This window comes from Gopherus flavomarginatus, chromosome 22, assembly GCF_025201925.1.
Source record: "Gopherus flavomarginatus isolate rGopFla2 chromosome 22, rGopFla2.mat.asm, whole genome shotgun sequence".
In the NCBI taxonomy this organism is placed as follows: Eukaryota; Metazoa; Chordata; order Testudines; family Testudinidae; genus Gopherus; species Gopherus flavomarginatus.
The window spans coordinates 6,245,392-6,267,080 of record NC_066638.1 but is presented as its reverse complement, the minus strand read 5'-3'; the positions used below and the strand labels follow the sequence as shown (position 1 = coordinate 6,267,080).

The 21,689-nt window shown below is 57.8% G+C and overlaps 1 protein-coding gene across 9 annotated transcripts in view; it reads left to right on the top strand.

Moving 5' to 3' along the window:
* Positions 1-21,689, top strand: part of ADGRB2 (adhesion G protein-coupled receptor B2) — a 162,857-nt gene that overhangs the window by 90,072 nt on the left and 51,096 nt on the right. For all 9 annotated transcript variants that reach the window (XM_050932409.1, XM_050932414.1, XM_050932413.1 and 6 more), the window contains 2 exons: positions 15,776-15,859; positions 20,220-20,384. In XM_050932409.1, coding sequence (XP_050788366.1) covers positions 15,776-15,859; positions 20,220-20,384 — 249 coding nt within the window. The remainder of the gene's footprint in view (positions 1-15,775; positions 15,860-20,219; positions 20,385-21,689) is intronic.

Here is a 21,689-nt window from a genome sequence, read left to right as displayed (position 1 = left end):
AGCCGGCACGGGCTGCATTTGATCACTGGGTGCTGAGAGGGGGAAGGAATTTGGCCCCTTCCGCCTCCGGGAATCTGCTTTCCCTGTTAGCACTCTGGGGCGCAGATTGCCCAGCGCGGGCAGTTCTAACGCCATCCAGTAGAGGGCAGCGGCGCTCGTGCACGCTAGTCGTCATCTAGTGATTACAGCCGTGGGCTAGTGCATGGGAGGGGGCAAAGTGACCCGTCTGGCTCCAGTCTGTGCTGAGCGGAGACGGGGAGCTAGTGGAGTTGGTTTATAACCAGAGCGCTCAGCTCCAGTCCCCCCGAGTGATGCTTACAATGGCGTTTGGCCTGTTAGCATCGTGCCCTTGGTTTGCTGCGAGTTCATGCTGCCGCTTGGCCTGGAAGGAATCCAGCTCGAGTCCCATTCCAGTCTCCACCCCCGGCTCCCCGAGTAGGTGTGTGTGCAGGGGGTGTGTGCAGGGGAGCCGCTGCACCACCAGCTGGGTGCGATGTGTTGCTTTGCGATGCTCTGGTTGGGTTGTGAGGTTGTAGCGTGATGGGACCCGGCAGCTTTGGGGTGCACTGGGGCATGGTGAGTCTGCCTAGACGGCCCCAGCGGCAGCCCTGCACTCTGGCTGTGTGGAGCTGCCTGCCGTCAGGCTGGCGAAGGGGAAAGGTTTGATGGTTGGGCTGCATTGAGCATGTCGGTTTGCAGTGCTCCGCCAGCTTTCTTCATCCGTTGCGGTTCCCTGGCTCTGGGGCTGGCTCTGAGGCCTTTCTCTTGGATGCAGATGGCTCCGTGCGCTTCCCCCAGGGCGCATCGAACATACCGACCCGAAGGCTGCTTAGAACAGACCCCAGGCACCTTCCCCAGCGCTGCTTGTGCCTAGCGCGGGCTGCACAGGCTGCTCCGGGTGCCGTCCATTCTAGAGCGAGGAGGGGAGCGGCTCCCCTGTCCCCTTTGGCAGCTGGATTCTGGGATGGTCGAGGGAGGGGGGGTGGAAGGGGGAAGGCCACGGGCAGTGTGGTGCGAAATCCAGCAGGGGGCAGAATGGACTTCAGGGCTGGGGAGCTCCCAGAGCAGGTTACCCTGGGGTGCTTGCCCAAGGTTAGAGCTGGGGAGGAGTTTGCAGTTCACATGCCATATTTACCCCCCACCCTCCCAATCCATGGCATGGGGGCATTGGGCAGGGGATCTCATTGGCACCATCTTCTCTCTTGGCTGGGCGTCGGTGGGCGTGATCAGCAGCTGATTTCCCATCCGTCTCTGCTGTGCTGAGACCTGCATCCCACCACCTGGCTGATGTGAGCTCCCAGTCCAGACCCAGAAGCCTCTCCTGAATCCCAGGCCTTGGAACCCTCATCCCCATCACAACAGTCCCTTCCAGCAGCCTTTGCGGGAGGCTTGAGGCTGGTGCTCAGCTGCAAGGAGGAGAGAGTGAAAGGCCCCACGAGGCAGCTGCATCCCTAAAGGGGGCTGGAGTTTTGCCCATCTCTTCTGCGCTCCCCTCACGGGGGTGGATCCAGGACATCATCTGGCACACCAAGAGAAGGCATAGAAAAGCCACAGAGGGTGGAGGGAGAGGCTGTGGGTGTGGGGATCCACCCTGCACCCAGCCGGCGGCTGCATCATTCACTGCAGTCAATGGAAAGATGGGAATCCAAGGGCTTGGGTCAGGCCCCAGAATTCTGCCCCTGCCCCCCAACTTACCCCTGGGATGGGTGAATTCAGGCCATAGAGAATTCTCCTCCTCACTTCTCCCCCCGGCAATGGGAAAGTAAATTAGAGCCTTTCCCTGTTGATCCTGCCCCACGTCCCCAGCCAGTTAGCATAGCCCCTGCCTTCCCTCCTGAGGCTGGGGGCTTCTCCCCAGCTCTTTCCTGCTGCCGCGGCTGCCTGGATGAGTGAAGCACCTGGGGCAGGAGCCCTGTCATCCTGCACTGGTGGAGACGCAGCAAACAATTGACAGGTAAAATGACCCGTTCCTGTGACAAATTACCCCTGACTGCAGCACGGCAGGTGCCTGTTATTCCAGCCAGGCTGGAAAGGCGTGCGGCAGAGCTCTGCGGGCTATTAACCAGGAGGAATGAGGCCATTTGCTTGTAATAGAATCTCATGAACCTAAAGTGAAATTAAAGCTCCAGAGTGTCCCTTCTGGATGGCTGGGCTGGTTCTCGCGGCCCTGGCAAAGCAGAGCTGGGTGGCCCGTGCTGTGGGATGCCTGCTGCTTTGAGCCACTCCGCAGAGACGTGTGAGGGGATGCGTGTGCCCGGCTCTGCCAGGGCCAGTCAGCATCTGCCACGGCCCTCACCCTTCGAGCCAGGCTGGGGCAGCTCCACCAGTGCATCTCGGGCCGGACCCACAGCGCCCCCGGCTCTTCCAGCCCTGGGCCACCCCCAACCAGTTCCGCCAGTGCATCTCAGGCTGGACCCACAGCACCCCCTGCTCTTCCAGTCCTGGGCCACCCCACAGCTCCTCTAGTGCATCTCGGTCCGGACCCACAGCGCCCCCTGCACTTCCAGTCCTGGGCCACCCCCCAGCTCTGCCAGTGCATCTCAGTCCGGATCCACAGCTCCCCTTGTTCTTCCAGCCCTGGGCCACTCCCCAGCTCCTCTAGTGCATCTTGGTCTGGACCCACAGTGCCCCCTGTTCTTCCAGCCCTGGGCCACCCCCCAGCTCCTCCAGTGCATCTTGGGCTGGGCCTACAGCTCCCCCTGCACTTCCAGCCCTGGGCCACCCCACCCCCGCTGCTCTGCCAGTGCATCTCGGTCCGGACCCACAGTGCCCCCTGGTCTTCCAGCCCTGGGCCACTCCGCTGCTCTGCCAGTGCATCTTGATCCCGACCCACACATTCTTCAGACTCTTGACTCCTTGTTTCCCCTGCCAAGCTCTTCAGTGGCTGGTCCATCAACCCTTTGGGCCCCGGAGCCCTCTGGCCAGTGGCCCTACTGGCTCATGCACTCAGCTGCGTGCTTGCTTTTTAAGGGGTAGGAACCATCGGGCTGACGAGGGCTCTGTGTGTTTGGAGGGAATCGGCAGCATTGTGTAAATCGAACCGTGCGAGATCCGAATTGGTGCCAGAATTGGGAGCTGTGGCCAGGAGTAGCCGCCCCGTGGGCCAGTGCAGATGTTGCCCCAGCCTGACGGGAGCTGGGGCTAGCTGAGCGGGCGGCAGAGCAGTTTGGCAGGGACCTGTCCTTATCTGAGGCTCTGCTTCCTGCTGTTTTCATCGGCTCAGGCCTGCGGCATTACTGGCTCTTTACTGGGCTTCAGCATTTCTATCCGGAGCTAAATGTCTTCCTAGGCAAATCCCTCTGAATAATCCTTGCTCTCTTCCAGCCACGTGGTTATAAACCGCTTCCTTCCAAGGGAGATCTCGGTGTGCTTTTTTCAAATGCAAATTTAGATGGAAGGCTAGGAGCCGGTGGCCTGGCGCAGATGCTTTCCCTGGGCGAATCCACGCTTGGAGCCCTGCAGAGCCCACAGGTAGGGGACAAGTCCCTGCAGGGCTTGGGAGAGCCAGCACCCCCGGTGTGTCCTTGGAGCAGGCTGCCTTGACCTCTGTGTGTTAGAACTGGGGACCGTAGGCTGTCTGCGCAGTTCTGCCGCGATTGGCTTTGGGCTGCCCTGGGACAGTACGGGGTTCCAGGAGTGGGCGCTGATGCCCTGTTGTCTAGGGTTACGAGATGTGACGAAGTGGGGCTGTTCTTAATGTTTCCTCTGAATACTGGGTGGGTGCCTCAGTTTCTGGCTGACACTCTGTCTCTGTGGCAGCTAATGGCCAGGGCCCTTCCCCCCTGAAAGGGGATGCTAAAGCTGTGGGAGAACAAAGAGATCAGAGACCTCCTAGCCCGGGAAAGAGACAAAGCCAGAGAAGAAGTGGCTGGAGGGAGTTGGGAAGTGAGGGCAGATGTGGGGGTCTGGCTCACTGCCCCCAGAATGGACCCGGCTGAGGGGTCCCATTCTCTGGATCTACAAGCTCTGTTTTAGACCATGATCCTGTCATCTAATAAACCTGTTTTACTGGCTGGCTCAGATTCACGTCTGTCTGCGAAGTGGGGGTGGGTGCAGCACCCTCTGGACCCCACCTGGGCGGACTCGCTGGGGGAAGCGCACGGAGGGGCATATGCTGAATGCTCCAAGGAGAGACCCAGGGAGGTGGAAGCTGTGTGAGCTCCTTGCCCTGAAGACAGTCTGCTCCAAGGGAGAGGAGGCTCCCCAGAGTCCTGACTGGCTTGGTGGGAAGCAGTTCCAAAGCATTGCCTGGGGACTCCGTGACACATCCACAGTGCAAAAAGCCCCCCCAAACCCCAGCCAAAAACAACCCCTGTGGGTCTCTGAGTCTGGATCACCAGGCTTGGGCTTGTGCTACGGAGCTAAACAGAGACGTAGACATTCCTGCTGGGCTCCGAGAGCCGGCAAGGTGGGGGTGTCTCAGCGTCCAGGCTCCAGACCAAGCAGGAACGGCGACACTGCTAGTTTTGGCCCTGTACCACAAGCCTGAGTCAGCTGCCCCAGGCTCGGAGACTTGCTGCCCGGTGTTTGTTTATGAGTTTTTTTGCAGCAGAAAGGCGCCCTGGGGCTCCCTGTGAGAAGAGGCTGGCGAGCTATTGGCTGTCCTGTTGGGTAGCTGGCTTGGGCAGAATTCTGCCTGCGTGTGTTGATAATTTCGATGGAGACTGTCCATGCTTATTTGTAAGCAGGGGTTTTTACACGTGTATGGATAGAAATGTTCACAGTTGTGGGACATTGGGGGCGGGCGGGTCAGGTAGGAATTACTTAGAGGCAGTAAAAGTTCAGGCTTCTTGGGTGACGGGGTAAGTCGCTGGATCTCTCGGGGTTCAGGTTCTGCATCTGGGGAGGGCGGATATGCCCTTCTCCCACCCCTTGGTTGTCCGTGTAGATCATAAGAGCAGGGCAGGGGCTGTCTCTCCCTGTGTGTTTGTGCAGAGCCCGGCACAGTGGGGTCCTGCTCTGTCCTGAGGCTACAGCTGCGGCTGTAATACAAGTGGGTATTACGCAGCATGGGCCATGTTCAATGGGCTGGAGCTCTCCGGGTCCCAGGGCAGGCTGGAGTTCGGTGGACGTCTCCACAGTGCAGTCTGTCCTTGGTCTCTCGCTGCCAGCCTGTGCCTGTTGCGGGGAAGGCTTTTGCAATATGGCCATGTGAGCAGAGACCCCTCCAAACTCACTACAGGCCAGCTCCCCAGCAGCCAGCACTGTCTTGGGCCAGATGCAGGTGGGCGGTCTCGAGGGGAGGGGTGCCTGGCAGAGCTGCATGGCGCGATCGCCCGTGTCCCGTCCCCCTGGGGATCTCTGAGGCTGCTGTTCTGAGCAGGCTTCCTGTCTCTGTGAGTGCCCGAGCAGAGATTGTTCTGGAAGGGCAGTTGCCTGAACTCGGTTACCTTCGCCAAATTATGTTTGACATTCAATTAAACCCACAAGGCACCTAGATGTAAAATGTTATTGTAGAGATGAAGTCGCAGGGGTAATTCATTTTATTGGCAGGATCATCACGGGCAGGGTTGGCAGGGATTGCTGGAGACAGCCTGGGCCTTGGGAGCGCATTGACGGCTCGCACCACAGAGCATGCTACAGCCTGGGCTGAGCTGGGGTGCCAGCACGTGGTTCCCGGACCAATCAACTTTGCTCGTGGGATCGGCTGCCGGATTTGGGACATGACTGGACTGGCATATCACTGGGCATTGGCATGTAGTGCCACTGCCTCCCTCGCACGCCTGTCCTGAGCCCCCTGTTTGTGACCCTGTCTTCTCATGTCACGCAGCTCAGAGGCCCCTCTGCTATACAGATCCCATGGACAGATCAGCGTTCTCACCTTTCTAGGAGCGCCGCATGTTCCTGCACGCTCACGTGCGTGTGTGTGCTCACATTCTTGCACACTCACATGCACTCTTCATTCTCACATGCTTTCACTCTGTCTTTTACATTTGTACACATGTCCGTGGCATGGCACGCTGACACTTACACATCCTTCACTCTTGCGCACTTGCACGCAATGCATCATTTTTCACATTTACACACTTGTGCGTGCTATGCCTCCCTCACTCTCGTGCACGTTCTTCAACCTTGCATAGCTGCACACTTGTGCACATTGTCACACACATTCCAGCTTGCCCATGGGTGTTCTTTGGCTTGCTCCTGCACGTATTTATATTCCCATGTGCTCGTGCATCTTCTCCTCTGCCTTCTGCACTTTCCTTTCATGGCTGTATGCTAGTGCACGGTCTCATGCACACTCAGACACTCATGGCTGGGCATGTTTTTGTGCACTTAGGCACACACCTGGAGGCTGGACACGGACACAAATGCATGGGAGTCTCTCTATGCACAAGCAGAGAGCAGGGGGCAGCACATCCGGGAACTGACAGAGACGTGGGTTAATCTGGGGAGAGAAGAGCTTCTGACATGCTAGGGCTGATATACCTCTAGCTTGTTGTTAGCATGTCAGCAAGTGTGTGAAAAGGGTGTGTGTGTGTGTGTGTGTGTGTAATGAGTGTGTGTGCATGTGTGTGAGGCCACGGCTGGTGAGAGATGCCGGCCTCACTCCAGTGCTCTGCAGCGGGAAGCCTGCCTGGCCCTGGCTGATGAAGCAGCGGGCATCCCGGCAGACGAGAGGACAGAGATGTTCATGTTCCTGAATGCTGGGCTGTAGCTGAAGGTTGCGGGTTGGGGCTGGTAACCGCTAGCGTGCCCCAGCCGGGACTCACACCTGGCATCCCCCCAAGTCCTGTCTGCATGGAGACGCCGCTAAGAATAGCCCCCTGTTTGTCTTTCAGGTTCTCTATGGCAGGCTGGGCCGGGAGGCTGAATGCTGGGCTTTGATTCTGCATTGGCAGACGCCCAGCCGGGATCTCATCAGGCCTCCTCCAGGGACCTGGAGCCACACATTCCTCCTGGGGCTGTGGGGGGATCATTGCCCGCTCCTGCGTGCTCCCAATGGGATCAGGCCTGGCTCCTCCGGGGGTTGAAACCGGCTCCAAGAGCTGTGAGGCCCATCACCCTGGCTACCAGCCCCCAGGGGTGTTGGACCATCTGTACAGGGAGCTCTTTGGGGCGGTGCTCGGTGGTGAGCGTGCAGCTGCCTGTCGCGTCATTACTTGGTTGTGCCCTGTCCCTGGACAGGTCTGGGCTGTTGTGCCAGGGCAGAAGGCTCTCGGTGGAGGATCTGCTGCAAGCCTTCATTTCCTGGGCAAGCACAAAGACACGGGCACGTGCACTCAGCCAGCCTTCCCTGCACGGGGGCGTGCACACCCCCACCCGCCCGCCCGCCCTCTCTCTCTCACTCTGCTGTTTCACCCTGCTTGCGCTGCGCACACACACGCTTCCTTCCGGCACCTGTGCGCTGCCCACGTTTGCATGGAGCTTTATCATCCGTAGGAACCTGGCAAATTCCGTGCCAGCCCAGAGGCTGTGGGCGAGTGTGAGTGGGAGATTGGAGGAGAAGCTGTGGGGGGGGGGTGGCATTTTAGCTGTGATCACGCCTGGAGCCTGTTCACAGCCGGCTCCCTCCAGAACACAGTCAGGATCTGTGCCATGGTGAGAAAACATTGGTGCTTGCAAAGGAAGCATCACATGCGAGGGGCGTGGGGAAGGGGCTGCCAAGGGACCCCAGCCCTGCCCTCTGCAGCAGCCCCGATCTGCAAAGAGCTGCACAGGGGTTGGAAAGTCCCCATGGGAACCGAAGCCCAGCAGCTCCCTGGGTGGAAGCTGAGCCCAGGTAGAACAGGAGCTGGGTTTGCTAACCCTGGAGGGCTCACGGGCCAGGGCTCCGTGGAGCGAGCCTGGGCCAGGATCTAGTTAAGCCACCCAGGCACATGGATTGGTGTGTTTCTGGTGGCTCCACGTCAGAGCCAGCTGAGCACGGCGCATTCTGCTTCGAGTTTGCTCTGAATTTTTGGGTTCACTTGCTGCTGAAATGGGGAGGCACCGATCTGGAGGCGTAGAAGGGGCGGGCGGCGAGGTGTGATGGAGAGGATGCTGGAGTGGGAGCCACATGGCAGCTCCCAGCAGGGTGAATGGCCACGACAGGCCTTGTCCACCCCACAGCTACCTCCTCTGTAGGTCCAGGCTCACAGATGGGCCGTGTGCTCCCAGCAGCCTGGGACGTTGTCACGGACTCACAGATCATGCCCATGCTTGGCCCTGTGTGGTCCGTGGGGGGTGCCCCTTTCAGTGAGACAGCCCTTCTGGGGGGTCCACTCTCTCCCAGGGTCAGGCCCCTCCACCTCCTGGAGCTGCACCTCTCTGAGGCTTAGCACACCTGTTTCTTGCTGTGGGCCCCCTCAGGGAGTCCACTCGCTCTGGACCCCCAGGGTCTCCACCCCCAAAGGGCTTGATGGAACCCTGTTCTCTAGATCATAGTGACTCCCAACCAGCGTAAAACAGGAGAGTTTACTGAGCACTGAACACAGCTCAGGAAACTCTCAGGGTCTCAGGCCTGGCCTCCCTCAGCACAGCACATCCCAGTCTCCCTGCATCCAGGTGGGCCCTGCCTGCTCTCCCTCTCCAGCCCCAAGCACCACTGCTTCCCAGCTGGGCATCTGATATCAATGGCCCCAAGCTCTGCCTCTGTCCATTGTCTTCTCTCCAGGTAAGCAGGGTCCTAAACTGGGTCCCTGGATCTCCTCTGCTCTCTTCTGTCCTCTGGCCCCTCTGGCTGGAACCAGCTGGATAGGTCACTGGGGTCCTCTCTTTACAGCCCATTGTCCTCCCTCTGGCCAGAACTGGCTGCAACTCCCGAGCTGGGTCTCCGGGTCATCAGGTCACCAGTCGCTGGGGTATCCATCCTCCAGGCCATCGGCTGGGGTCCCGAGTTCCCGCGCCAGTCCTCTGTAACAGCAAACTCCCTCTCCCCTCACCTCATTAAACCAGTAACACCCAGAGATACTGAGTCCTACCCCTCTGCATGCAACCCACTGGAAAACCAAGGAAAACACAAGAAAATCCCCCACTTTGTCACAGACGCGAAGCCCTTCGTCTCGGTGGGAGACCAAACTTCCCCACGCGCCTGCGGGGCCAGCATGCTGGGGGGCGGAGCGCTGAGTGTGAATCCTGCTGGGCAGAAGAAGCTGGCTGTGATTGTCCTCCCGCCCCCAAGCCCAGCCCCACCACCCACGCGGGAGATCGCAGCGCTGCCAAGCAGGATACAACAGAGGTGGCTGAAAGCTGTTGGGTAGCCATGGCAACCGCCGCGCTGCGGGGAGCTGGCTTCAGCAGGGCGATGAACAAGAAGGGAAGCGTGTGAGATTTGGGCAGGTGGCATCCGGGCACGGGGGGTGGATGATCGGATGCAACGGACCAAAGGGAGACGTATCCTGGTGGGGTGGGCTAGGTGCAATCCCCAGGAAGTGGCCAGAGCCATGTTACTTGTGGAAGAATGGCCATGTGGGCAAGGCTGTGGGCTGGGACATGTGTGACCGGGTACAGTTCTTTGCTCGATGTCTGCCTCAGTTTCCCCATCAGTAAAATAGGAGGTGATGCTACTGGCTTGTCTCAGAGGGGATGTGAGGATACCTGCAGTGCTAGGCAGGAAGGGCTCAGATACCCCAACAGCAGGCTGGATCAGGCAGCAAACAGATCTCCCGCTAGGCTGGCCGGCTGAGCTTGTCTCTGTCCATCGTGTACATCACTGCAGAGGGTCATTGCCTGGGTGGTAGGAGTTGCTACCGGGTGAAATGCTCTGGCCTGTGTCACCTGGGTAGCCAGGCTAGATGCTCAGAGCGGTGGGGCCTCTGGGTCTTAATAACTCTGACTGCCCTAGACAGTCCCCCTCCTTCCTGGGGGAGCGTTAGCCAGTGGAGAGGGTGTGGGGAGCACAGGGTGTGTGTTTGACTTGCCTTCTTCCCTGTGGGGATCTCTCTGGTGTCAGCATTAAGTGCTTCTCTGCCTTCCCCTGAGCAGAGATGGGTGGGGGAAGCAAGATCTTCTCTTGGACCCACTTCTGCGGGTGGGAGAGACCAGCTTTCGAGCCACCCAGAGCTGGTCTGCAGGGCTGGGGGAGGTACTCCCAGCTACACGCACGGTGGAGCAGCTGGTTCAATGATCACACCCCTTAGTGCCGGAGGTGAAAAGTGAGCGGATTTCCCTGGAAGCTGAGGACTAAAGAAAGCGCCAGGCAGAGCGAGCCAGGAGGGGGCAGATGGAGATTAACGGGGGACAGGCAGAGACCTCTGGGCTCCAGCACTTCACACGGGGGCCTGGTGTGAAAGGTGTCTGAACTGGCCTGCCTGCAGGGAGCCAAGTGGGCCCAGCTGGAGCGGGCTGCTTGACACTCAGTGTGGGGTGTGTGCAGGGCAGTTGGAGTCGGGAGTTTTGTGGGGTGCATTGGGGGCCCTTGTCTGGGGGAGCTCTGGGGCCCCTGTCTGGGAGGACTTTGGGGGGACAGTTTTTGGGAGGCTAATAGGCTGCATGGAGGTCGGGGGGCGCTCTGTGGGTGCATTATTGTGTTTGTCCCAATCACAGCCCTGGCTGTTCATGGCGTGAGGGTTTTCACAGCTCTTGCCTGGCCGGGGTTTCGGTTAAGCAAATGTGGACAATCACGGTCACAGTTTGTTTGTTCCGCCCCCTGTTTCGGGGCGCCGCGGCTGGAGAGTCCTGGGGGATTGCTCCCCCTTTGCACTGTTTTACCTTCCTTTGCCTCTGCTTGATGTTTTCTCGCTCCTTATACACCATGGACAACTTCTGCCCTGCAATACGCCCCACAACACCCATTAATTCAGGGTAGCATACTAAAACTCTCCTCTGTCTCTCCACTCTAATCTATAGACAAATCCAAATCTATTGGCTTCTCCCACCACTGAAATGCAGCCACCTCTGGAGCAGAGCGCAGTAGCTATTTAACAGTCCCATTGCTTTAGGATAGGACGTGAAGAGTCCAAATATCCAGTGGGGCCCACAGAAGGGATTTGCGAGGCTGGATGAACTTAGCCGAGGTCGCTGGAGTGGGGTGATTTACCTGCATGTTAAACTATTTAGATCAAAATGACGGAGACCCACTGCTGCGGCGTCCCTGGTAGTTCCTCTGGTTCGTGAGCATGGCGGCTCCTATGGCCAATCAGTTCTGTCTTGGCGGCCCCGATGCAAGGTGCCTGCTCCCAGGCTGCGGTGCCAGCCCTGGCGGAGGCAGCTGGGTCACTTCGCTTGTGATTTGGGGAGGGAATCTGCTGCCGTTTCCTAACTTGGGAGCCAATCGTCTCCCGTGAGACCTTGTCCCTTCTGCTCCTCGCCTTGTGCTGCCCACGGGACGAGGCTCTGCCGTGGGGTCACCACGTGCTCCTGCGCCAGGGCCTCCTGCCAGCTCCCCTGGGCCTCCTCTTCAGCTTCCTGCTTGTTACTCACACCCGGTGAAGAAATTAGGGCCCCAGCAGATGACTCTAGGCATGGTCCATCTTGCTTGGTCTTCCTCCCTCATCCCGGTATTCCTTTCTTTCTTTCCAGTGCTGTCCTCGGCACAGCTCCCTCCCTCACTCCCAGGTCCCAGCCCCGTGGCTCTGAGGGCAGAGCAGCAGAGGAGAGAGGCGGCTCCGCAGAGAGCCATTAGCCAGAGACCCGAGGTACAGACTCTGCCGGGAAAAGCCCGAGCGAGGGGGAGCAGAGCCAGGATGTGGCAGGGGAGGGACCCGAGAGGGAGGGGAGAGGCTGGGCTGGTTCCCTGGTGCAGGAGGCTCTGTAGAGCGGCAGCCTGGGATTTAGTACTTTTCGAAGGAAATTTAATTTGGTTTCTTAGTCGAACGTAAGTGGGGAAAGTGCCTTCGTATATCTTGTGAATTTATTATTTGTTCTGGGCACTTGCTGTGCTGTTCATAATTCCTGAGCGTTTCGAGTGGGGAGGCGGGCGGCTCTGCCCAGCAGCGCTCCCCCAGTCTGACCCGCCCTCAGCTGGTGGCTTTATCCACCTTCCAGTCTCCCCAGAGCTGGGCAGATCTTCGCGGGCTCCCCGCTCTTGTGTCCTGCGGCTCCAAGGAGCCCTTTGGGCGCGGATTAGATTGAGTCGGAAGCAAAAGTCAGTAAATTTGGGTCCCTTTATAGCACCAATAAGTGTCAGCACAGTCAGCGCTCAGGTCAGCGGACTGCATGTGTTTCATGCACAGCAGAGATACTGTCAGGGCAGGTGCCTAATCCACCTAGTGGCAGCATCTGCCCCACGGGGAGGCAGGGTGGGGGAGGCCAAGGGTCCCTCTCATGTGGGTATAGGGCAGGCACTGGAATGAGCATCTGACAAGTCCAGTTTTGGTGGTGGTGGTGGGGCCTCTGAAATGGATTCACTCCCAGTTCTGCCCTCCATTGCTGCCTCGTTCTCACAGGGCACTGCTGGGAGGAAGTTCACGTTATCCTAATCTCAGCTGCCATTGCTGGGGCAGTGCTGCGAGGAAGCTCGCACCACTCCACTCCCAGCTGGCCTTGCCAGGGCAGTGCTAGGGGGAAGCTCTTGCTGCTGGAAACCAGCTTTTCCAGGGTGGTGGCCCTGGGGCCGTCACTGGCAGCAGATGGGAGCCCAACAGTTCTGGAGCGGGAGGTTCCTCCACTTTCCAAGCGTCTCTGCCCAGGACCATTATCCGGGATATTCGTGCTAGTCAGTGTCATCGCTGGCGCTCCCTGCTGTTTGTTTCCTGTGGTGCGAAGCACCGGCAGGCCAGCGACAGAGCAGTGTGCCGGGAGCGCCGCAGATGGGAAGGTGCACACAGCAGAAAGCAATAGCCACTGCCAGAGAGCCTCCCCGAACCACCCGGCGCTGGGCCAGATGGGATAACAGGAGCGGAGCAACCCGCATGCCCCCCTTGACAGACAGGGCTTGACTTCGCTTTATGCACCAACTAAAAACTGCAGGCACTGCCTGGTTCCTATTAGCTGGCTGGGTAGTGCAGGGAATGGCCTTGCATCCGTTCGGGGTGGGAGTGGAGGAGATTGTTAGAGCCAGTATGCTGACCTGCACATTTGTATGAGCGTCTGTGTGTGTGTTCATGTGTGTGTGTCCGTGCATGCAGCAGTGCATGTCCTGGCATGTCTCTGTGTGTGTGTCTGCATGTGCTTTGTGTGTGTGTGTTCACGGAGGACTCCTTTTTAATATCCCCCTCCCCCCTGCGGCTGCACAGAGGGAAGCATCCTGCTCGGGGAACACCCAGGGGAGAAGCTGAGGGGCTCTGTGTGCTACGTCTGGCAGTAGCTACACAGGCGGGCCTCTGCTGGGAAAGGACCATGCTGCACGCTGGCTGAGTGCCACGTCGCTCTTCATCGGCTGCTCCACAAAGGAATGTAACAGCCTACTACCGCTGCTAGCTTATGGCGTCACACGCGTAGCTCAGGGGATCAGCTCAGCAGAGCTCCTGGCATTGAGGCCTGCGGTCAAGGGAGTCCTGCACTGGGAACGTGGTCCTGTCTGCGTGCTCCCCCACTGTAGGCTGGCACAGGGATCCACCAGCCGTGGCACAGAGATGTCTGCTGTCTGCTGTCTGCTGTCGTCCTATGGGTGGAGGAGGGAGTGGACTGAGGAGGAAGGTGTGAGGGGAGAAAGATGAGTTGTGGGGAGGGTGGGAGAGCTGGGAGGGGGTACTAGGAGTAAAAGGCGCCCCCCCCACCCATGGCTGGCATGTGTCTTTGATGAGCACATCCACGTGCCTGTTAATTTCACGCTAAGCACCCTTGATGGATCTCTTGTTATTTTTGGTGAGCCGAGCCATCAGTTTGTGGCACCTCGCTGCAGCAATCTGTTAGGTGGCGAGTGAAGAACACCGCCATCAAATCAAACCCCGGCAGGCGGGCACGGCCCCCTTCTCGGCTACCAAGTCAGCGTGGCACATGGGGGGCCCGGGCGGAGCAGCCGGGATGGGTGGCGAAGGCCCAGGGCCGCCCTGCGCTGCGCAGCGTGTGCTACCGCAGTGAAGTACTGCGAGCGTGCAGCAAGCTGGCCGTGGGGTTAGCACCTGGAGAACGGGCATTGGTGCTCCCATTTTCCGGAGTGGATCTGCTTACGGGAGCACCTCTGATCCATTGCACAGGGGCTCTGGGTTGTGGGGGCAATGAGCGTTGCCGGCTGCCTGGCCTCCAGAGGGAAGCGTGCAAACCAGATGAAATCGCAGGGATCCGCAAAGCGATTTTGCAGCAAACTAGATGGTGCAAAAGGGTCGAATCACCCTATGGGGGAAGGGAGCCCAGCTCGGCACAGGCAAGATCAGCCTTCTCCTGGAGAGTTTATTTTAACATGGGGTCTCCTAAGTGTCAAGAGACTAACGCTCTTGCCCGGAGTCAGGCTCGGTGGGTGTAGGGGCTGGGTAAGCATCCTCCCGTGCGGCTGCGTCAGTGCATCTCAGACCTGCCCTGTAGCAGCACCTTGCAGAGCTGGCCCCCAACTCTTCCAATACATCACAGTCAGGCCCCACAGCTCCCCCTGCTATTCCGGGCCTCGTCCTCCCCCACACCTCTAGCTCTGTTGCTGCATCTGTGCCCATCCCCCTTGTGTTCCACCCACGGCACCTGGCTAACCTAGCCCTGTCTGGCCTGAACTCATGCTGGGGCTGATGTGGTGCCAGCTCAGAGCTGGATGGAACGAGAGGGTGCCAGTGAGCAGCACGCGGCGCAATCCTGCACTGAGGTGATGGATTGGGATGCTGTGAATGCTGCTCAATGGCAACACAAGGCAGTGGGTGATGTACTGAGACGCAGGCTGTATGCCTCGAATAGTGGGGCAGAAGCAGAGTGCAGTGATGCTGTGACGGGGCAGTGCGGTCAGAAGCAGAGCGCAGTGACGCTGCAGCAGGGGGAAGTGCCCTGCAGTGAGGCAGTGAGGTTGGAGGCTGAGGGCAGTGAAGCTGCAGCAGGGGCAGTGCCATGCAGTGGGATAGTTCGGTCAGAGGCAGAGCGCAGTGACGATGCAGCAGAGGGCAGTGTCCTGCAGGGAGACAGGGAGGTTGGAGGCTGAGGGCAGTGATGCTGCAACAGGGGGCAGCGCCCGGCAGTTCGGTCAGAAGCAGAGCGCAGTGACGCTGCAGCAGGGGGCAGTGCCCTGCAGTGGAGCAGTTTGGTCAGAGGCAGAGCGCAGTGACGCAGCTGAAGTGGGCAGTGCCCTGCAGTGGGATAGTTTGGTCAGAGGCAGAGCGCAGTGACGCTCCAGCAGTGGGCAGTGCCCTGCAGTGAGGCAGTTCGGTCAGAGGCAGAGCGCAGTGATGCTGCAGCAGTGGGCACTGCCCTGCAGTGAGGCAGTTCGGTCAGAGGCAGAACGCAGTGTGCTGCTGTGTATTAGAGGCTCACACGTCACTGAAGTTCCTTGGCCAGGGCAAAAGCTGTGATGTCTGCGGCTGGGGACAGGAACGTTTCTTGGAGATCTGGAGGTGGCTTAGCCTGCTCCCCGCCTGTCTGCCCTTCTCCAGCCTGGCCCTGAGTGCGAGGTGTGTGTGCTGGGGGAGGGAGGAGCTGGGGGGGCAGTTAAGGGAAGTACATGGGGCTTTGGTCTAGTGGTGAGAGCACAGACCTGGCAGTCAGGACTCCTGGGTTCTCTTCCCAGCCCTGCCCCCAGTTCACTGTGACCATGGACGAATTGTGGAAATCTCTCTGTGCCTGTGTCCCGTCTGTAAAATGAGGATAATAATACGATTCTGGCCCCCAGTCCCGTGGCGTGAAGGACCCACAAGTGACGGGGGGGGCGGGAGGATTCCCCCAGTGTAGGGCTGCCATGAGTGGCCCTCGCAGACCCCTCTGGCAGCCCCAGACTCCTGTAGGCCAGGGCACAGACACCCTCCCTCGCTTTCTCACCAGTGTCTCACTCTCCTCCTTTCAGGCGATGATGTGGAAGAGAACCAGAAGGTGAAAACTCAGTGGCCGAGGTCGGCGGACGAACCTGGGGTTTATATGGCCCAGACAGGTAATGGTGGTGGGTGAGGTGGTGTTTAAAACCGGGGATGGGTAGCCAGGGCGCGAGCTCCTTGGGGAGGTACCACACCCTGCCCGATGCTGGCTGGAGAAGCAATGGTAGCCAGTCCCTGTAAGGCATCATGCCCGGGCACACACAGGCCTGTGCTCCCCTCAGGAAATCCGGGGTAAATAGACTTGCAGCCTCCCCTGGAGGCAACAAATCTACCTGCAGGCTGGGGAAGACGTTCCAGCATCATCGGCCCTTCCCTGAGTCATGCCAGCCCCCGAACAAACACAGCAACTGCCGGTGGTGCTTGCTGGGAGTGGAAGAGGCTTGGCTCAGAGCCAAGCGCGGTGGGACTTCTCTAGCCAGACGGTAGGGCCAGGGCCCCACCCACCCTGCCCCGAGGGATAGCGGGGGGGAGTTGGGGTTGACGATGATGATTTATTTGTATTACTAGGAGTCCCAGTCAGAGACCAGGGCCCCAGTGTGCTGGGCACTGGATTGCGCTCCAGCAGGCCTGGCTTCAGTTCCCTTTTCTGCCCCTGACTCCCTGAGTGACCTGGCCAAGTCACCTCATCTCTTTGCACCTCGGTTTCCCGTCAGCTTCTTGTATGTTCTATCCCTGTCTCACTGTACGTATGTACAGCACCTACCGCACTGAATTTGGATGGTCCCAGGGCCCTGCCACAATAAACATGATGAATAATAATATGTACAGCACAATGGGGCCTTGTTGTTGATTGGGACCCACTGGTCGTTCTAAAAACGCAGGAGGCCCTGAGGTCTAATCCCAGCTCTGCCACTGTCTTACTGTGTGGCCTTGTCACCTCACTCTGAGTTAGGCACCTCAGTACCTTTGGGGATCTGGGCTGTTGCCCCTCTGCCTCAGTTCCCCATGTGTAAAAACAAAAAATAGCCAGGGGGCGATACTGTTTTTCTTCCTCTCTCCCAGGGCTGAGGTGAGATATAATTAGCTCATGTCTGCACAGCTCTTTGAACATTAAAGTGCTCTCAGAATGCTAAACGTCGTAAGGCAGCCACCTCTGGGGTGGAGCAGGAGCAAAAGACCAGCCTCAGCAGCACTCTGCAGCAGGCTACGTGTGACGGGAAGCCAGTTCTCCACTGGGTTGTCCCATAAATCAGCCCAGGGATGATAATAGTTCTGTGCATTTTAATTAAGAAGAAAACCCTGACGGTTTAAAAACAACTGCCTGGCTTCCATTTACACGTGCCCTGTGCTGTCTCTGGAGCAGCAGCACCCGTGATGGAGATGGAGCGAAGTCCTTTGTTCCCAGCCCGTGCACCTACTTAATTTGCTCCATGTCTGTATTTTCTTTGCACCTTCCTTAGAGGATTAAAAAAAATCTATTAATTGTTTAGTTCAAACGTATTTATTTAGCTAATTCAATTGAGTCATTTGAGAGCCTCTTGCTCCCCCCTCCCTGATTTATGGGCTGTGAGCTGCTCCGTGCCTGGCAAGGTGGATGGAGCCTGAATTGGCAGGAGTGATCAGGGTGCAGTGAGTCTGGCTTGCGGATCTCGGATACTGCCATGCCCATGGCTTGGAGGTCGCTCCCGTGTAGGGGTCCGATCCTGTTCCTGTTGAAATCCAAGGGGGTTTTGCAGCTGGTTTTGGTAGAGGGCAGGATCAGCTTTCCCTTGCAGGACTTCCTCTGTCCTGGCTCCTGCTCGTCCTCCTGGTACCCAGGTTGGCGTTGTCACGGAGTCACCAGGCGATGCTCTGGAACTGCTCCCCACCAAGCCAGGCAGGACTTTGGGGAGCCTCATCTCCCTTGGAGCAGACTTGTTCAGGGCAAGACGCTCACACGTCTTCACCTCCTGGGTCTTTCCTTGGAGCATTCAGCATCCCCTTCCCCTCCCTGCGTTTCCTACAGCGACTCCGCCCCAGCGGGGTCCTGGGGAAGCCACAGGGTCCTGCACTCCCACTTTGCAGTCAGACGTGACTCTCAGCCAGCCAGTAAAACAGAGATTTATTCGATGAAAGGAACAGGGTCTAAAACAGAGCTTGCAGATACAGCGAACCGGATCCCTCGGGTGGGTCCATTCTGGGGTGCAGTGTGCCAGACCCCACGTCTGCCCTTCACTCCTCGTCCCCAGCCAGCACCAGACTAACAACCCCTCCCAGCCCCTCCTTTCTGCTCCGTTCCTTTCCCTGGCCAGGAGGTCACCTGATCTCTTTGTCTCCAACACCTTCAGCTGGCACCTTTGCAGAGAAGGGGCCCAGACCATCAATTGCTAGGAGACAGAGGGTCAGACATTTAGGTGCACTGGCCTTTTGCTCTGCCAGATACTTAAGAACTGCCTAGGTGACACTGAGGCACCAAGACAATATTCAGAGGCTACGTCTACACTACAGCATAACGAAATTACTAAAACCGGTTTTATAGAACAGATATTATAAAATTGATTTTATGCGTCCACACTAGGGCACATTAATTCGGTGGTGTGCGTCCATGGTCCTAGGCTACCATCGATTTCCGGAGCGGTGCACTCTGAGTAGCTACATTAAAGGAATGAGACCAATAACTGCTATTTCCGTCCACACTAACCCTAAATCGATATAGTAATATCGATTTTAGGGTTACTCCTCTCGTTGGGGAGGAGTACAGAAATAGATTTTAAGAGCCCTTAAAATCGATTTAAAGTGCCTTGTAGTGTGGACGGGTACAGAGTTAAATCGATTTAACGCTGCTTAAATCGATTTAACTGTGTAGTGTGGACCAGGCCAGAGAAAACATTAAGAACGTTCCCAGTTCATCACAGGTGTTAACGAGCCCTCCTCCCCTGCCAGTGAGATCAATGCCTGCCAACCGGCTGGGCCCGCAGCTGAGCCCTGCTGTCCTATGGCGGACACCTCCTGGCCCCTTTGGATCCTGTCCCCAGGGAAGACAGCAGCCAAACTCTCAGTGACTTTCCTGGGAGCAGGATCGGGCCCTTATTATCCTGTCCAGGTGTCTCGCTGGCTGTGAGACCTGGACAGACCCAGATGCTGAGCGAACACGCACTGAACTGTGGGTAAGTGAAAGCTCCCGGTTTGGGACTGGAACCTCCGCAGCACTACAGGAGTGTTTGCAGCCCTGGCAACCCTACGATAACAAACCATCCAGCCCTGCAGTGTTGCGGTCGGCCCCAGTGCTCCTGCCAAGAAGCTTCATAGCAATGAAGTGGTGCGTATGCGCAACCCTACAATAACAAGTCAACCCGATGGGCCCTGAGATACATGGATTAAAAATGCTGCCTAGGGGCCATGGATTGTAACAGTTGTTGTAAATTGAGGGCGCAGCCCCACTGTTCGCCAGCAACCCTACAACAATAAACCACTCCAGATAATACGCCAGCGTGCACGTACCATGGAGCAAAACAGGTGGTGTGCCAGACCCCATGCTGCCCTGCATTTAGAGGGCCAGATCCCCAGCTGGCGTAAGTTGCCAGATCCCCACTTGGTGTAAATCAGCGCAGCTCCATGGAGGTCAGTATTTATGCTGATTTTCACTAGCTGAGTCCACTGGCTTCAGTGACGTTACTTCTGATTTCCACCGGTGGAGCTGAGAGCAGATCCCAGCCTGTAATGAGTAATAACTGCCTAGAATTCAATCCCACCCTTTAATTTTTGACTAAGTACGTGAGCACCTCGCTGGGGGGCCCGTTCCAGTAATCTCCGCTCTCTCTGTCTCCAGCAAATAATAATCCCCTTCCCATGCCTCCTGCAGACGTCCCTCTTAATTGAAACTGATATCCCTACAGCTGGCCCATCCAATGTCTTCAAACGGATCATCAAGCTTAATAAGAGCCAGACTCTTGTAAATGTCAATATCACACCTGCTCATGGGAGAAAGAGAGATGGAGCCCTGGGCCCGCACAGCTAAACAGCTGCTGGGCCTGCCAGCCCAACCCCCACTGCCCTTGGAGCTTTCCCAGGAACCAAACCAGACTGGATCCAATCCGGGCCCAGTGTCCTGCTTCTGACTGGCCCACAGCAGCTGCTTCAGAGGAAGGTGCAATAAACCCTGCAGCTACAGGATAACCTGCCCCCTGAGAAATTCCCTCCTGATTCCTATTAGTTTAGAACCGTTAGAGGTTAGGTCAAGCCCTGGGGCAGGAGGGCTTTGAGCCCTTCCCAAAGCTTCTGTGTTTTATTGAGCCTCTCCAGTGTAAACCTGGCTCCTCTCGCTCTCCAGATAAGTGTCCAGTCCCTTTATTTTTAACCCTGCTCAGCTCAGTGACCTCACGTAGCAGTGAGTTCCGCAGGCCAGTTGTGCATTGCGTGTGTGTGTGTCTGGCGGGGGGTGTGCTGCGTTTTGAAGGAGGCCGGTTGGCCAACACGTCTCTCCCTCTCTCCCCACAGGAGACCCTGCCGCGGAGGAGTGGTCCCAGTGGAGCGTCTGCTCCCTGACGTGTGGGCAGGGCTCCCAGGTGCGCACACGCTCCTGCGTCTCGTCTCCCTATGGGACGCTGTGCAGCGGGCTGCTGCGGGAGACGCGGATCTGCAATAACACTGCCACCTGCCCAGGTACGGGGGGGCAGAGAGTGTGGAGGGGGGAGTTGTGGAGCTTTGTTCCATTTCATAATGAGGGTTCCCTGCCCCCACCCGGCTGTGCCACGGACACAAACTGGCCCCATGGCGGTGCAGAGTTGCTGCATTTCTAGGAGGAGCAAAGGTGCCCGTCCCAGGCTGCAGGGTGACCCCAGGGTTCCCAGTGAGCACCCAGCTTGTGGGGCAGGCGAGATGTGGGGATCAGGACCCTGATGATGAATTGGTGGTAGGGATGGGGTGGCCCTAGGCTTCTCTGCCCTTCTTCCTGAGCTGGAGTGATTGTCTCCCTCCCCGTGGGGACCCACCCGCCCCGTGAGCTGTTCCTATCCCCCCTGGGGGTGCAGGGGCAGGGCGTCCTAAGGGCCAAGTGAGAAACTCCAGTCCTTTCTACGCCTGGTTTCCTGCTCTGGGATCCACCCACTGGATCCTGGTCTCAGCTGGAAATGGGGTGAAACGCCACTGGCTCCAGGACAGCTACTTGAGCTGGGGCATGTGAGACCGGACCCCGGCTCTGGGGCCCCTCATGAGGTGCTGGCACGGGGCAGAGATTCTATCCTGGGGCAATGCAGAGTGGGTGGGGATAGATCCTGATCCAGCTGTCAAAAGGGATGCGGAACTGGGCTTTGAGCTGTGTCATGCTGATGTTGGAGTGACTGTCGCGATCAGGAGAAGTTATTTCTCATTTACACCAGATTAGTTAATCCTGTGGCCTGAGTGAGGGACGTGCAGGGCGTGCGATGTAGCCCATAGACTGTCCCCCAGGGGACACCTCTGTAGAATTGAACGTTGGCCTCATGCATGAGGCGCTGATGTGTGTGAGTGGGATGTATTTATCTCTAATGTTATGCTGACCGGCCGGGATCTTGATATTCTTAGCTGGGGGTAGGCAATTTATGGCACTCGTGCCGAAGGTGGCACACGAGCTGATTTTCAGTGGCACTCACACGTTCTGGGTCCTGGCCACTGGTCCGGGGGGCTCTGCATTTTCATTTAATTTTAAATGAAGCTTCTTAAACATTTTAAAAACCTTATTTACTTTCCATACAACAATAGTTTAGGTATATATTATAGACGTATAGAAAGAGACCTTCTAAAAACATTACTGGCACACGAAACCTTATATTTTTGAGCGAGCATGCAAAAAACTGCGCTGTGTCCTGGCCATCCAAGTACAGACCCAACCGACCCCCTGGCTACGTACTGGGCTTGCACAGCTGCCACCCGGGGTACTGTTGTCTTTGAGAGCTCAGGAGATAGGCAACTGCTCCCGAGTGGGGGTAA